This window comes from Lasiosphaeria miniovina, assembly GCF_030549165.1.
Source record: "Lasiosphaeria miniovina strain SMH2392-1A chromosome Unknown B0T26scaffold_3, whole genome shotgun sequence".
In the NCBI taxonomy this organism is placed as follows: domain Eukaryota; kingdom Fungi; phylum Ascomycota; class Sordariomycetes; order Sordariales; family Lasiosphaeriaceae; genus Lasiosphaeria; species Lasiosphaeria miniovina.
Window position 1 is genome coordinate 4,630,828 of NW_026848222.1, and position 12,962 is coordinate 4,643,789.

A 12,962-nucleotide genomic window follows, 5' to 3' on the forward strand; every position below is an offset into this window, starting at 1 on the left:
GTGACGGGTAGTGTGCTTGAGGTGTTATGGGATGAAAATGTGATAATGAGAGCGGTTTCAATCTGCTGGTAGCGAGGGGGGCCTAAAAAGGAGTCGGCGAGCTTGTTTTCCTTGTCCAGTATATATTTCGATTTCGATTTTTTTCTTGGGCATCTTCTTTCCCTTTATTTCTCTCTCGTTTGCACTGCCAATCCTCCTCGGGGCGAGCGAGGCGGACAAGCAGATGAGTATGTAAGGGGTAGGTAGGGGCTCAGCACCAATACCAGGGGAACTTTCCCAGGGGCGGATGCTTGAGGGCAGCCAGTTAGCTGGACGGTTTGGCTAGCAGGGCGTAAACTAACTGAAATCAGACTTTTTTTCCTCTCTGCTACTTGGCAGGCGACATAAGGGCGTTTTTGCTGTCTCTCCGTCTGTGAACAATTTGTCTCACTCTTGGACCCACTGTTTCTATTGTGGTTGTCGCCGACCCGAACGCGACGATCACAACCGGTAGACGGCGATACCGTTAAGGGCCGACGCACTGTGATAGGTGCCGGCTCATTCCAGTTCTGTTCTTGGTCGGCAGACGCTGTGGTCCCCGTGTTTCGTGGCTGGCTGAAAATGAGTTTGACACATCACGTTACACACACAACGATACGTATGTAGGAAGGCCAAATGGCAAAATGATGGATGGATAGGGTGGCAGGTAAGTAAGAAACTCCGCGAGAGATTTTTGAGGATTAAGAGGAAGAGAGAGGGAAAAGGAAAAAGGAAAAAGGAAAAAGGATTGGCTGATGAGAAGAAGGGGTATCAAAAGAAAAAGAAAAAAGAAATTGAAGGTCCCCGGATGGAACTCTGCACGGAGAAGAATGGGACGACTAATAATTCATTCATTCCTACCTGAGCGAGTTTTTGATCCCCGACGAGAAAGAAGTAACAACAGAGTGATCAGGAGAGCAACCAGCGAATGGCTCGCCAGAGTTTGATCTGGTCAGGTTGCATGAGACTAGGTTGCTCGCTGCTGCACACCAGCTAGCACATACATACACCTGTCTACTTTGTTACACTGCTTTTCTACCTCGCCGTCAGAGTTTGGGTCTGGTTCTGCAAGTTCTCTGTAGTCCAAGTCTAGTCTAGTATGGATCTAGGTCTCTCTGTTGCCGTTCTGGATGGATGGATACCTTCCATGGTTTGGAGAAGGTTCTCTAGGTGGCCGGCTTCGCAGGACTGCTCCTTTGGCCTGCGTATGCAAGTCTGTATGGTATTTCTAAGTCTGTCGTGGTTGGCTTGCGGCTCTGGCTGAAAAAAAGTCTTGATTTTCTTTTGGTTATATTAATTTTCCCGTCTTAGGCTCTTCGCTGCGCCGTTCTCGGTCATGTATTTCATGTGTGCCCATTTACAATGCTACGCCATATGTGCAGACACTACGTACCTGGCAGGTATGGGCGTATTGAACGTCAGCGGGCACCTCAATACTGGATTTAACTTTGTCGTTGGTTCCTTCCTTGGGCTTTGCTGGCTCCAATGGAGCCATGGACGTGGAACGAATTACCACTAGCCGCACTAGCACTGTCCTGGTCCGAACGGGAGGTTCCGCGGTGCAAGTGCAAATGGGGAAATGTGGCTGCCCGCTCCTTTCGGGCACCTCCATCTCGAACAAAGTTTTCGATTGGGCTTGGCCCACGCCGCAGTGTCTCATCGGCCTGCAGCGACATCGCCGACTCTGCACGAGACACAGCGGCGGTCCGGCGCTACCTCCGTACGCTACGCTGGGTTTGGCCGAGAGAGACGACAATTCACAAACTACCCTCAGCACCTCCAGCACAGTATCCATGCTGACATTGCATCTTGAACTTGGGAACTGTTCGTTCATGGCAAGCAACGACGCCCGTCATCTGTCCAGCAGGAAGCTCTCACGTCGATTGGATGGCCAAAACGAGCCCCATAATTTCGGTCCCTGCCGAGTTCCGGCCTAATCTACTGCGTACACAACGGGAGTGTCGTGCTTCGGTCTCGAGACTAGGTTAAGCCTGAAATCAGGTAAGTCGGTTAATAAGCTGACATGTCGGTTGCCAGCCTGTTGGGACGCCGCCGGCGACCTCCAAATCCTTTGTCTTTAAACCTGTCATCAATGTCGCCGTCTGGACCCTAGAGCCTGGAGCTAACCCGCGGCGCCGCTGTGGCTGTGCCGAATCATCGTTACATGCCCAACTGCCTCCTTCGCGAACAAGACTGACTCTGGGAGCCTTTCGGTTGGCTCCCGCGATGCGTGGCTGATGAGGGCCGGTGATCTGGGGCGTGTGCCTGGTGGCTCTCTTGTGTACGGAGTAGTTCCTCGGGCTCTATGCCATGTTGTTAGTCTCACCTATCGCCGAGGTACATACTTCGCCGGCCATCTTGGCTGTCAAGGGGCTTTTGGTTTGCCGTCATCTTCTCCTCGCCGGCCTGGTTTCAAGCTACCGGCCCTCAGGAGTGGTCGGCATTGGATCTGGGTACCAGCATGAGCTCTACTTATATATCTTCTTTACTAGTTCCCTTTCTTTCCAATTTGTCATGCACATACCCTAGTTTACTCCATCCAGAACAATCAAGGCATTCTGTCCGCAATGACCAGCACAACTTCGGATGACTCCCGTCTCGACCGGGCCCCGAAAGACACGGGGCCCGTCGACATTGAACGACGAGCTGTAGCCGAGGCGCACCTGCAAAACACGACGGTCCGGAACATCAGCTGGCGCGGCGTCACTGTTACTGTCAAAGACCGAGAGACGAAGCTCCCCAAGGCCATTGTTGAAAACGTCGAGGGCATCGTCGAGGCTGGTACGGTGCCGAGCTGAACCCCCCTCTGAGTGACCCTTGGCTAAGCTCCTGTGATTTCCCAAACACCCAGGCGAGATATGTGCCTTGATGGGCCCTTCGGGCTGCGGCAAGACGACTCTCCTCAACGTGCTCGCATCGCGGCCCACGGGCGCCCTTAAGGTCGAGAGCACCGTGCTGGTCAACGGCGTCGGGCCCTCTCGCGCGGCCTTCCGCGAGATGAGCCGGTTCGTCGAGCAGGACGACGCCCTGATCGGCGCGCTGACGGTGCGGGAGACGCTCAACTTCGCGTCGCGGCTCGCCAGCACGAGCTCGCTGCCCAAGAGGGAGCGCATCGCCCGCATCGACGGGCTCCTCGACTCGTTCGGCCTCGTCGAGCAGGCCGACACCCTCATCGGCACCCCTATCCGCAAGGGCATCAGCGGCGGCCAGAAGCGCCGCGTCGGCGTCGCCAGCCAGCTCATCACGAGCCCCAAGATCCTGTTCCTCGACGAGCCCACCAGCGGCCTCGACTCGGCAGCCAGCTGGGAGGTCGTCAACTATCTGAAGGGTGTGGCCAAGAGGAACAATGTAGGCGGCCGCTCTGTGTCTTCAAGATGAACTTGCACGGCACTAACTCTTGACTCACAGCTCATCGTCATCGCTTCCATCCACCAGCCGAGCACGTCGACCTTCAACTTGTTCGATAAGCTGCTACTCCTGTCGGCCGGCAAGACGCACTACTTTGGCCCTGTGGCCGTCGTCGGGCCGCACTACAATTCGCTCGGCCTCGAGTTGCCTCTGCAGGTCAACCCTGCCGAGTTCCTGCTCGAGCTGGTCAACGTGGACTTTGCGGCGACGCGCCATCGGCGCCTCGAGCAGATGCAGCACGCCTGGGCGGCGTCCCGGCGGGCCGCAGAGCTCGCCGCGGCTGTCGCCGACGTCGAGGCTAAGGGCGCAGCCCTGTCTTCTTTTTCGGACACGACGCTCGAGCTCGCAGCCGCCGAAAAGAGACCCAGCGCGCCCAGCTTGGTCCTGACGCTCCTCCATCGCAGCTTTGTCAAGAGCTACCGCGACGTGGTTGTCTATGGCATCCGCCTGGCCATGTACACAGGTGAGTGTTTCCGTGATTTTGCCTGTTTTCGTATTTGACAGAGAGATCCCGGCTTTGGACTGACGCCCAACGACTTTTGTGCTCTAGGCCTCGCCATCATGATGGGCACCGTCTGGCTGCGGCTCGGTGCCGACCAGTCCTCCATCATCCCCCTGACCAACGCCATTTTCTTGTATGTCTGACAACAACCACCCAGAGAGAGAGAGAGAGAGAGAGGTTTGCTAACATGGGCCGTTTGCCCCCCAAAACAGCGGGAGCGCGTTCATGTCCTTCATGGCCGTAGCATATTGCCCTGCCTTTCTCGAGGACTACGAGCAGTTCCTCAAGGAGAAGCGCAACGGGCTCTACGGCGCGACCGAGCTGGTGATCTCAAATTTCCTGATTGGGACACCATACCTGTGTAGGTGACAGCCTACAAGACGTTTCCAACCTGAGATATTATCAGTGTTTCTTTTCTCCAAAAGCTAACCGCCAGAACTTTGGTCACACAGTCGTCTTCTCCGTAGTCTTCTCAGCTATCTCGTACTGGCTGTCTAACTTCCAGCCGACGGCGCGCGCCTTCTTCACGTGGGTGCTGTGGCTGTTCCTCGACCTGCTGGCGGCCGAGGGCCTGGTGGTGCTGGTGACGTCGGCGTTCCCCGTCTTCGTCATCGCGCTGGCGCTGGTCGCGTTCGCCAACGGCCTGTGGATGAGCGTCGACGGCTTCATGGTGCCGCCGACGGTGCTCAACGTCTTCTACCGCTACGTGTTCCACTTCTGGGACTACCAAAAGTACGTCTTTGAGAACATGATGGTCAACGAGTTCGCCGACAGGGTCTATGCGTGCGCTTCCGCCAGTTTGCCTGGGGGTGATTGCCAGTGCATGTGGCAGACCGACCTCGCGGACCAGTGCCTCATCCGCGGCCAGGGCGTGCTAGATCAGTATGGCTATCGCCCCGGGTACATGGGTAAGGATGTGGGTATTATGATGGGCATTATTGCCGGGTACCGCATCGCCGCGTGGCTGGTCTTGAAGCTGAAGAGGTGAACATGTGATGGTGATGGGGTAGGGGCCGTGTCGCGATGTGTCTTTATGCCATTATGGTTGTAAAGCTTGATACTGGAAGATTCGGTATCTCGGAAGTGGTTGCTGGTTGATTTCAGCGTCACGTATGACTAGGCGCCTCTCTTGTGGTGGGGGTTGGTTATACGGACCCGTAGCTGCTGTTGCCAGAGATCCAGCCACATCTCTCATAAATATAAATATAAACATCGACATAATTCATTTATAATTGGGGCAGACAATCAAACTATGAGTTTCTTTGCGAGATGGCGGCCTCGTGTCAAATGTTTTAGTTCGCGGTCCGATTTGTAAGAGTTAGAATGAATGGGGTTCAAGAGGGCTGAGGCCTTTTGATCTCAAGTTAATTATGAATATTTTGATTTGTTGCGTATCTTGGAGATCGGAGGATTGTTTGGATTGCGGGAGGCAGCAGGTGCCCCTTTTTCTGCGCTGGAACTGCGCATTGTTTGGAAAGAGCGGCCGGCTACGGAGTATGTATGTACAGGAGCGGCGCTGCACAAGGAGCCATGGGCTGGGAGGCGCGACCCCACACCCCCGCCCGCCATGTCGCGTCGCCAGCGCCAAAGCTGATTCCAGGCCAAAACCAAGAACACGCCTTTGCCAGTTCTACTTACACCACGCCCACAAGTCCCATCTGCCGCCCACACAACCTCTACACGACAACGCGAGAGGGCTGGCCGCCCAGAATGGACATAACGACTTCGTCCCTCACGACGCTCGACAGCATATCGACTCCCAATACATTCTACACAGCCAAGGGCTTCTCGCCAGCGCCGCTAGCAGACACAAGCGCCCTCAGTAGTCCCCTCGTCGACGATACGTTTTCCAACGGCCCTCGATACCGCGACGCCACCCAGCTGCCCCACGAGCTGAAGCAACACTGCCAAATCCACATCGAAGAGGAACTATGTAATTGCAACCCTTCTTTATAGTATTTTCCTCCCAAAAATTGAGCTGCAGCTAAACGCGCCTGTCCTGCCCTACCCGCCAGACTCTCCCGCCATCCACCTCCTCAACGGCCTCCTCAGCGATGGCAGCACACTGGCGCCTATGCGCGGCCGCCGACCAGCCGCCGAGCCCATGACACCGGCCCGCGTCGCCCCGGCGTCGCAGATTGCCCTTCTAAGCACCCTAACCATTCATCCACACTTCACGTCGCGTGTCGTAGAAAAGCACAACGCCCACATTGCTGCCCGGTCGTTTGCATACCTCCGTGCTCTCCTCGTCGTCCCTGGGCCCGTAAACGCGAATCTGAGCGCCGCTTTTGCATTTCGCCCCATCAGTTGTAGCACCGGACGCGGCGGCCGCGGAGGAGGACTGCATGAATACAGCGGTGACAGCGGAAGCGGTAGCGACTCTGACATCATAACCGGTAGATTGGCAACGGTGCAGAGCCTGTGGAGACGGGCGCCCGACTTCTGGTCACTCCTCGGCTGGATATTCCGGTGTGCAGTAGAATATCCGCACCGCTGGCGGCACTGGAAGGTGTGGCTGGAGTACATGATCGACGTGTTGGAGGCCGACTTGGACGAGCGCGTCAAGCTGGATGAGGAACAACACGAGCAAGATGTGGGGTATGAACGGAAGAAGCGGTGCCAGTATCCGGTGCTGCAGGGAAGCCTTCTTGCCGTCTACTTAGACGATCTGCGGAGGGAGCGCAAGAACGCGCTGCGGGAGGTGGTGCGGGCGCTGCTCGCGTTTGCCGACGACGACCAGGCTGCCGACAAGGTCGCCTACAAGGAGATTTTTGACCGCGAGATGGTTGTGGCAGACCTACCCCGGATCAGCAAGCGGAAGCGAGCGCAGGCCGTAGTCGACCTCGAAAAGAGCCAGTTCGGGGACTATCTGGACAGAGAAACCGATTTCGACTCCGACTCTACGGATGACGAAGGCGCTGATGACGGTCGATTAAAGACCGCGAGACAGAAGAAATCCACACAGTCGGAAGCACCATTACGGCCGCGCACAACAAGAAGAGGAAGGATAACAAGTAGCAAGCAGTCGGTGAAAGCAGAATCCGCCTTATTAGCAACGTTTCGCGTCACGGACAGCGTGGCCGAGACGGTGCCGTTACGGCTACGACTGTTCCGGATCCTCTCGGCAGCGTCATATTACCTACCGGACCCCTTTGCGCGCGTCGATGACCTTTATGAGACGTTTTCCGATCGCATACGCGCGCTGCCGTTACCGATGTTCCGGTTGCTGATCGAGTCGCACGCGACGACACTGCCGCACTACGTATACGTCTCGTTGCTTCGCCACATCGTAGACGGGCTTCTGCATGCGCACCACCCGGACCCTAGTTCCGTCGACCCAGACACGGACGCCGCGCACGGCGTGTCGGTGGTCATGCTCCAGCTCTGCTTTCTCCCGTTTGCCGCTAACCGCGTCTCCGCCGAGGACAATGCTAAGCTCTCGCTCGTGCTCGAGAACATGCTCTGGTACATATACGTGCGCAGTGCCGCCGACGTCGTCTACTCTGACGACCTGCGCGCTGCCGTCGAGACGGGCATCAAGGCTCGCGAAGACAAAATCATGAGCGCCCGCAGGGGGGGGGCTGCCGGTGCATCCAAGGCGGATGGCGCTGAAAAGGCGGCGCGAGATGCGCTGCAGCGGTCGGCCAAGAGCATGCGGCTGTTTGTTGACATCCTCGCGAGCCCAAGCGAGGATGACGACGAATGAATCTGCGTTCTTGAGTCTACTCCCGGGGCGTTTGTTTACCGCCCCTTTTTTCTTCACATTTCTGTCTCTTGTACCTTGCTGGCCTTTTCTTTTTTTTTCTTTTGTACGCTTTGATACCCCACCTCCCACCGCTGTTGCTGCGGCGAGAGGAAAGCATCCCATGTGTTTTTTATTGCTAGGAGTTTTATTGTTACCTGTCTCCTGCTTGAGGCGAAGCAGAAGTTAAAGCAATGCTGCATAGAGTGTGAGTTGGGCAGTCTGTATAACGAAATTGTTTTCCGGGGCTTATTGCTCGGTGGGATGTTTACTCGGGATGGGGGACAGGACGAGGGTTGTCGCGGACACACGTGTTCTTGTACAGTACAGAGACGGTGTCTAACAGCTAAACGGGAGGAGGGCGTGGACTTTGGACACGGGGAAGGAGTCTTGTTTGGTGTACTGACTGTACGAAGTACTTGGAGGAGGAGATACCTGTCTCTATAGACGGACGGACGTGCGGCTATATGCATGAGCACCTGGCGCTTTTGCTTTTGAACAACTCAAACAAAACAAAACAATAATTACTTGTCATGATACCAGTCTTGCCGTGCCTGACTGGCGTCAATCCTCATTTCGTTCCTTGTTCGACAAAATGTCAGGCCATTGGGGTCGAGGCTATTATATCCAGTCGAAAAAATGTGAGCCGGGTATTTTGGTCTCCTGATGGCTAACCAGACCACTATCTAATTCCGTTTTTACCCCCTCTATTTGTTCGCGCACCGCATTTCGTCCCCCTTTTGTATTTATACAATGATCTTTCTTTGTATGTACAAACTAGTCCTCGATTATACGACGCGACAGAGCGGTGGTAATGAATGGCTCTTCCTTCTATTGTCCCTCCTCCCCCCCAAACAACATGCCTCCTAGGCACACGTCGTATGGTAAAAGATAAGCTGGACAGCTTTGCGATGGCTAGCTTTTGTTTATTTTACAACCTCGATATGTATGCTGGGATCTGATATCTCAGGTCTCGGGTTGTTGGTGTGTTTTCCCGTATTAGTGAGTGCTGTCACTGATCTGCTCTGCCTTGGTCTGCCCTGTCCTCTGAAGAGCTTCCGGACGTTTAGATGTTAGAGACAGGAGACGGCTTGGTTGGTGCATCCGATTTTCGTGGTGCTTGCAAAGTGAGAGTGGCGGTGAATCAGGTTCATGGCTTCTTGGGCGAGCCCGGGGACCACGCCTGGGGCTGCCACGCCTCGCCGGGCCCGCCGCGGGCTTTCTTCCACGGGTCCGGGCCCGGCGCCGCTGCCGGTGCCGGCTTGGCGTCTTGCTGCATCTTGCGCCACGTGTCTTGCCTAGGCGGCGGCGCAGTCTCGGAGGTGCTGCTATCTACCGGCGCACCGGCAGCAGCAGACTCTGTCGGCTCTGGCTGCTGCTGCTGCTGTTCTTGGTGTGGCGCGGCTACCGGCGGACGCGGCGAGAAGGCGGGCAGCGGGGCCTGGCGGCGCGGCAGAGCGTCTAGCAGACTCGGCTTGGCAGCCCAGCGGGCGTCGGCCTGGGCGGCGAGCACCTTCATGCGGGCCTGGCGGGCAACGTCACCGCGCTGCTCGGCGAGCGAGGGCGGGTCGTGGCGCGTGTGACGCAGCCACTGGTGCCACAGCGGCGGAACCTTGACGTCGCCGAGGTGCGTGCCCGACGGGTACTGCACGATGCGCCGCCACCGCCCGTCCTCGGCGACGCGCGCGCCCCGGTTGCGGAACTCCCAGTACGTGTTGCCTTGCAGATCGAGGCCTGGAGTGTCGGTGTCAGTTGTCTCATTTTTAGTATATGTCGGGGCGGGCGTTATCACTGACCGACCAGAAACTGTCTCCGCCACGGGAGCCGCAACTTCTTCCACCTGCACCACGCCCGGAAAAGAGGCGTGATTTCCTTCCCCGCCATGGGTAGTGAGGGCCGAGTGTTTGTAGGTTCGGGAGGGACTAATTCATGAAGTTGCGTGAATGTGTTGTGAGTTGGTCAGTGATCAATCTCATTTTCACTTTCTAGACTTTGAGTGATTAGAGACGTTGTCTAGACGGACTGTGAAATGATAGGATACAGTGCAGTTTTGTAATTCAAAGCTTCACTTGGCACTGTTCTTAGCAAGCCACCCCAGCAATGCGACCCACTTCAGCCTCTGCGTCACTGCCGTGGCTCAGCGGGTAGCGGTATTTTGCCAGGAGGGGTGGGCGTGCAGTGGGCGGGCAGTGGGCGGGCAGTGGGCGGGCAGTTGGCGGGGCCAGGCTGCGTCAGTGGAGTTAGGTCCCATTGCGAAGAGCGACGGGAACGCAGGGAGGGAGAACCTGGACTGGAACAACCCGACTTGAACAGGATGCCGGCGCTGAAGAATACCTATCTACTTGCGGGCAACCACACTTGTTTTACGATACCCGACGCTATCGCAGCAGCGCACTGTCATTGTCTGTCTTGCGCTTCCTTTGGCAGCCCTTCGAAAAGCGCTTAAGCCGGGCACCCACTAGCTTCGTGCCGATCCTGCCTTGCCTTGCCTTGCCTTGCCTGCTTGCTAACCCCCCATCGCCGACCGACGACCTGAACCCGACAAGAACCTACATCCATTGCGCTATTCCTTACATCGTGCTGCCTGACCATCACACACCAGGTTATACACAATCAATCGCAGCAGTAGACCTCAGAGGTTATACTCCCTCACACACACGAGTATCCCACGACAGCAGAGGCCGCAACTCACCACCCCCACCCCACCCCATTGGCACACCACACCGCAGGCCGAGAAAGCTCGCAACCATGGCGTCGGTCTCGTCCTTAGACAAGGACCTGCGCAAGATGCGCCTGGACAAATACACTCCCGCCGCGGCAAACGAGGTTCGCTCGTGGATCGAAGATGTTCTGGGCGAGCCCTTGCGTGCCAATGATCTGCTCGACGGCCTCAAAGACGGGGTTGCCCTGTGCAAGTGAGTCGCCTCCCAGCTCCCCGCGCCTCTATCCTCTCTTGTCCCATGGCGCATCAATACTGACTCTGGAACCCGCCCCTAGACTCGTCAACCTTGTCGTTGGGCCACCGGGCATCAAGTTCAAGCAGTCGGCCATGCCCTTCGTCCAGATGGAGAACATATCGCACTTCCTGCGCTACTGCCAGGCCCCGCCCCTCAACCTCCAGCAACACGACACGTTCCTAACCGTCGATCTCTTTGAGAAAAAGGACCCTGCCCAGGTCCTCCAGTGTCTTATAGCTTTCAGCCGCGCTGCCAACAGCGCCAACCCCTCCGACTTCCCCACGTCAATCGGTTCCCGCAGTGGGGGCGGTGTAATGAGCCCCCAGTCCACCGGCCCTTCTACACCTACCGGTCTTCGGGGCCGCGGCATCTCCAGTGCTAGCAACGCATCCTCCTCGTTCTACGGGAGGACCCCCGTGCTAGCCTCATCCAAGACTGGTGATTCGGGCTCAGGCCGATGGAGTCCCACCAAATCCCCAACTCAGAACGGCTCTACGTCGCCTGCCAATGTCAGTAGCTGGAGCAGGAAGGAGCACGAGGGCGCCACATCACCCGCCTGGAATATTGCGCAATACGGATACATGGGCGGCGCGAGCCAAGGCAACCTTGGCGTCGCCTTTGGCGGCCGTCGCCAGATCACTAGCGCTGGTCCCAGCGTCCCCAACATGGCCGAGAAGGAGCGGAGGAGAAAGGAAGAGGAGGCCGAAACCGAGCGCCAGCGCCAGCAGATGGAGGAGGAGAACCGCCGGCGGAGAGCCGAGCGCGAGGCCGAGGAGGAGCAGGCGCGCCTAGAAGAGGAGCGCCTGTGGGAAGAGAAGGCGAACCAGCTGAGAGAACAGGAGCGCAAGAGGATAGAGGAGGAGAAGCAGCGCTGGGAGGATGAGGAGCGCCAGTGGAAGCTAACCGAGGAGAAGAGGCGCAAGGAGGAAGAGGAGGCCGAGGCCCGGCTGCGAGACGACCGTCAACGGGCCAGAGCCAAGAGCGACGCCAAGTTGCGCGGCCAGTTTCTCAGCCAGTACCAGGCCGAGCAGCAGGAACCAAAACAGGACAACGGCTATAGCAGCCGCATCAAAGAGCTGGAGAAGGAGCTCGAGCAGGCCCGCCAACGAGAGGCCGACTACGAGCGAGAGCGCCAAGACCGCTCACGCCGACGAGATGCTGTAGGCGACGACGCCAAGTCTCGCGGCCGGTCACGCAGCCGGCCTGCGCGGCCGGTCAGCAGGCAGGACTCGTGGAGTGTTCGTGACGAGCCCGAGTTCCTGCAAAGCCAGTGGGATACCCAGCAGCAGCAACAGCAGCAGCAGCAGCAGGATGCCCAAGACGCTCTAGCAGCTGCACCGCCTCCACCGCTCCCCTCGCGCTCTCCACGGCCGCTGCCCGACCCGACTACGGCGGCCCTCCCGCCTGCCAAGGTTAGAACTCACAGGACAGGCGGAGATGGGCCACCGGAGATTCCCGTCCGGAAACACCACACAGGCTCACGGCCGCTCCCCGACCCGGCCGCATACGCGATGACAAGTCCTCCCCCACCGCAACAGCCGCTGCGATACCAACAACAACAGCAGCAGCAGCAGCAGCAGCAGCCCCCACAAAAGTTACAGCCTCAAAAATCCGGGGGCGCCAACAAGTCTCGCACGGAACGGTATCTGGCATCCAACCCCGCGCCCGAGCCGCCGGCGCAGCAGACGACGTACTCGCGGGAGGCGCTGATCGGGTCGGTGGCGGAGCGCGAAACCGAGGACCGGTGGCGGGCGGCGGCGCAGAAGCAGACCAAGGCGATGGGGTGGGCATCCAAGTCGCTGCTGGAGCGCGAGATGGAGCAAGAGCGGCAGCGGCAGCGCGAGTGGGAGGAGTCGCAGAAGGAGACGGCCAAGGCGGCCCGCCCGGCCGACGGCGGCGTCGACGGCATTGGTGGCGGCATCGGTGGCCGCTGGGACATCGGCCAGTTCACGGGCTACACGGGCGGCGACAGCCAGAACAAGGGCGCCCAGGGCATCGGTGCGGGGAGGCGGCAGATCGTCGGGCCCAGGCCGCTTCCGAATCCCGGGAGCGGCGGTAGTGGGAGGTGAAGGTGGTGTTGATGTTTACAAATGGTTTAGATTTATTATCAAGTTTTTATTTCTGGGTTTGAAAATATATACCTTTTCGGTCCCCTTTCTTCCCCTGTGACGGAGTGCTTCTTTTCTCCTCTCACTTCTGCAAGTTGAATTGGAGCTGCCGACCAGCTATAGTCGTTCTGTTACACGAACTGGCTGGCAACATAGCACGTCTCGTTTACGCGTGGATGGAACATCAATAAATCAGCGCGTCCTACCCGCCAGCCCATTGCACTCAC

The 12,962-nt window shown here is 57.7% G+C and overlaps 4 protein-coding genes across 4 annotated transcripts; 3 read left to right on the top strand and 1 right to left on the bottom strand.

Moving 5' to 3' along the window:
* Positions 1-2,585: 2,585 nt before the first annotated feature.
* On the top strand, positions 2,586-4,916 carry B0T26DRAFT_674598 (P-loop containing nucleoside triphosphate hydrolase protein; the record flags this gene model as incomplete). Its single annotated transcript, XM_060439728.1, has 6 exons — positions 2,586-2,799; positions 2,870-3,366; positions 3,427-3,889; positions 3,977-4,061; positions 4,141-4,289; positions 4,381-4,916. The coding sequence occupies 6 exons, from the start codon at positions 2,586-2,588 to the stop codon at positions 4,914-4,916; spliced, it is 1,944 nt and encodes a 647-aa protein (XP_060298890.1).
* Positions 4,917-5,638: 722 nt separating this feature from the next.
* B0T26DRAFT_740035 (uncharacterized protein) lies at positions 5,639-7,634 on the top strand (the record flags this gene model as incomplete). Its single annotated transcript, XM_060443800.1, has 2 exons — positions 5,639-5,861; positions 5,944-7,634. 2 exons carry the CDS (start codon positions 5,639-5,641, stop codon positions 7,632-7,634), a joined length of 1,914 nt encoding a protein of 637 aa, XP_060298891.1.
* Positions 7,635-8,820: 1,186 nt separating this feature from the next.
* Positions 8,821-9,554, bottom strand: B0T26DRAFT_750300 (uncharacterized protein; the record flags this gene model as incomplete). The annotated part of the gene is made up of 2 exons (XM_060445204.1): positions 8,821-9,404; positions 9,467-9,554. The coding sequence occupies 2 exons, from the start codon at positions 9,552-9,554 to the stop codon at positions 8,821-8,823; spliced, it is 672 nt and encodes a 223-aa protein (XP_060298892.1).
* Positions 9,555-9,948: 394 nt separating this feature from the next.
* Positions 9,949-12,856, top strand: B0T26DRAFT_801609 (uncharacterized protein). Its single transcript, XM_060447030.1, has 2 exons — positions 9,949-10,585; positions 10,668-12,856. Exons 1-2 carry the CDS (start codon positions 10,419-10,421, stop codon positions 12,694-12,696), a joined length of 2,196 nt encoding a protein of 731 aa, XP_060298893.1. The 5' UTR covers positions 9,949-10,418; the 3' UTR covers positions 12,697-12,856.
* Positions 12,857-12,962: the final 106 nt, after the last annotated feature.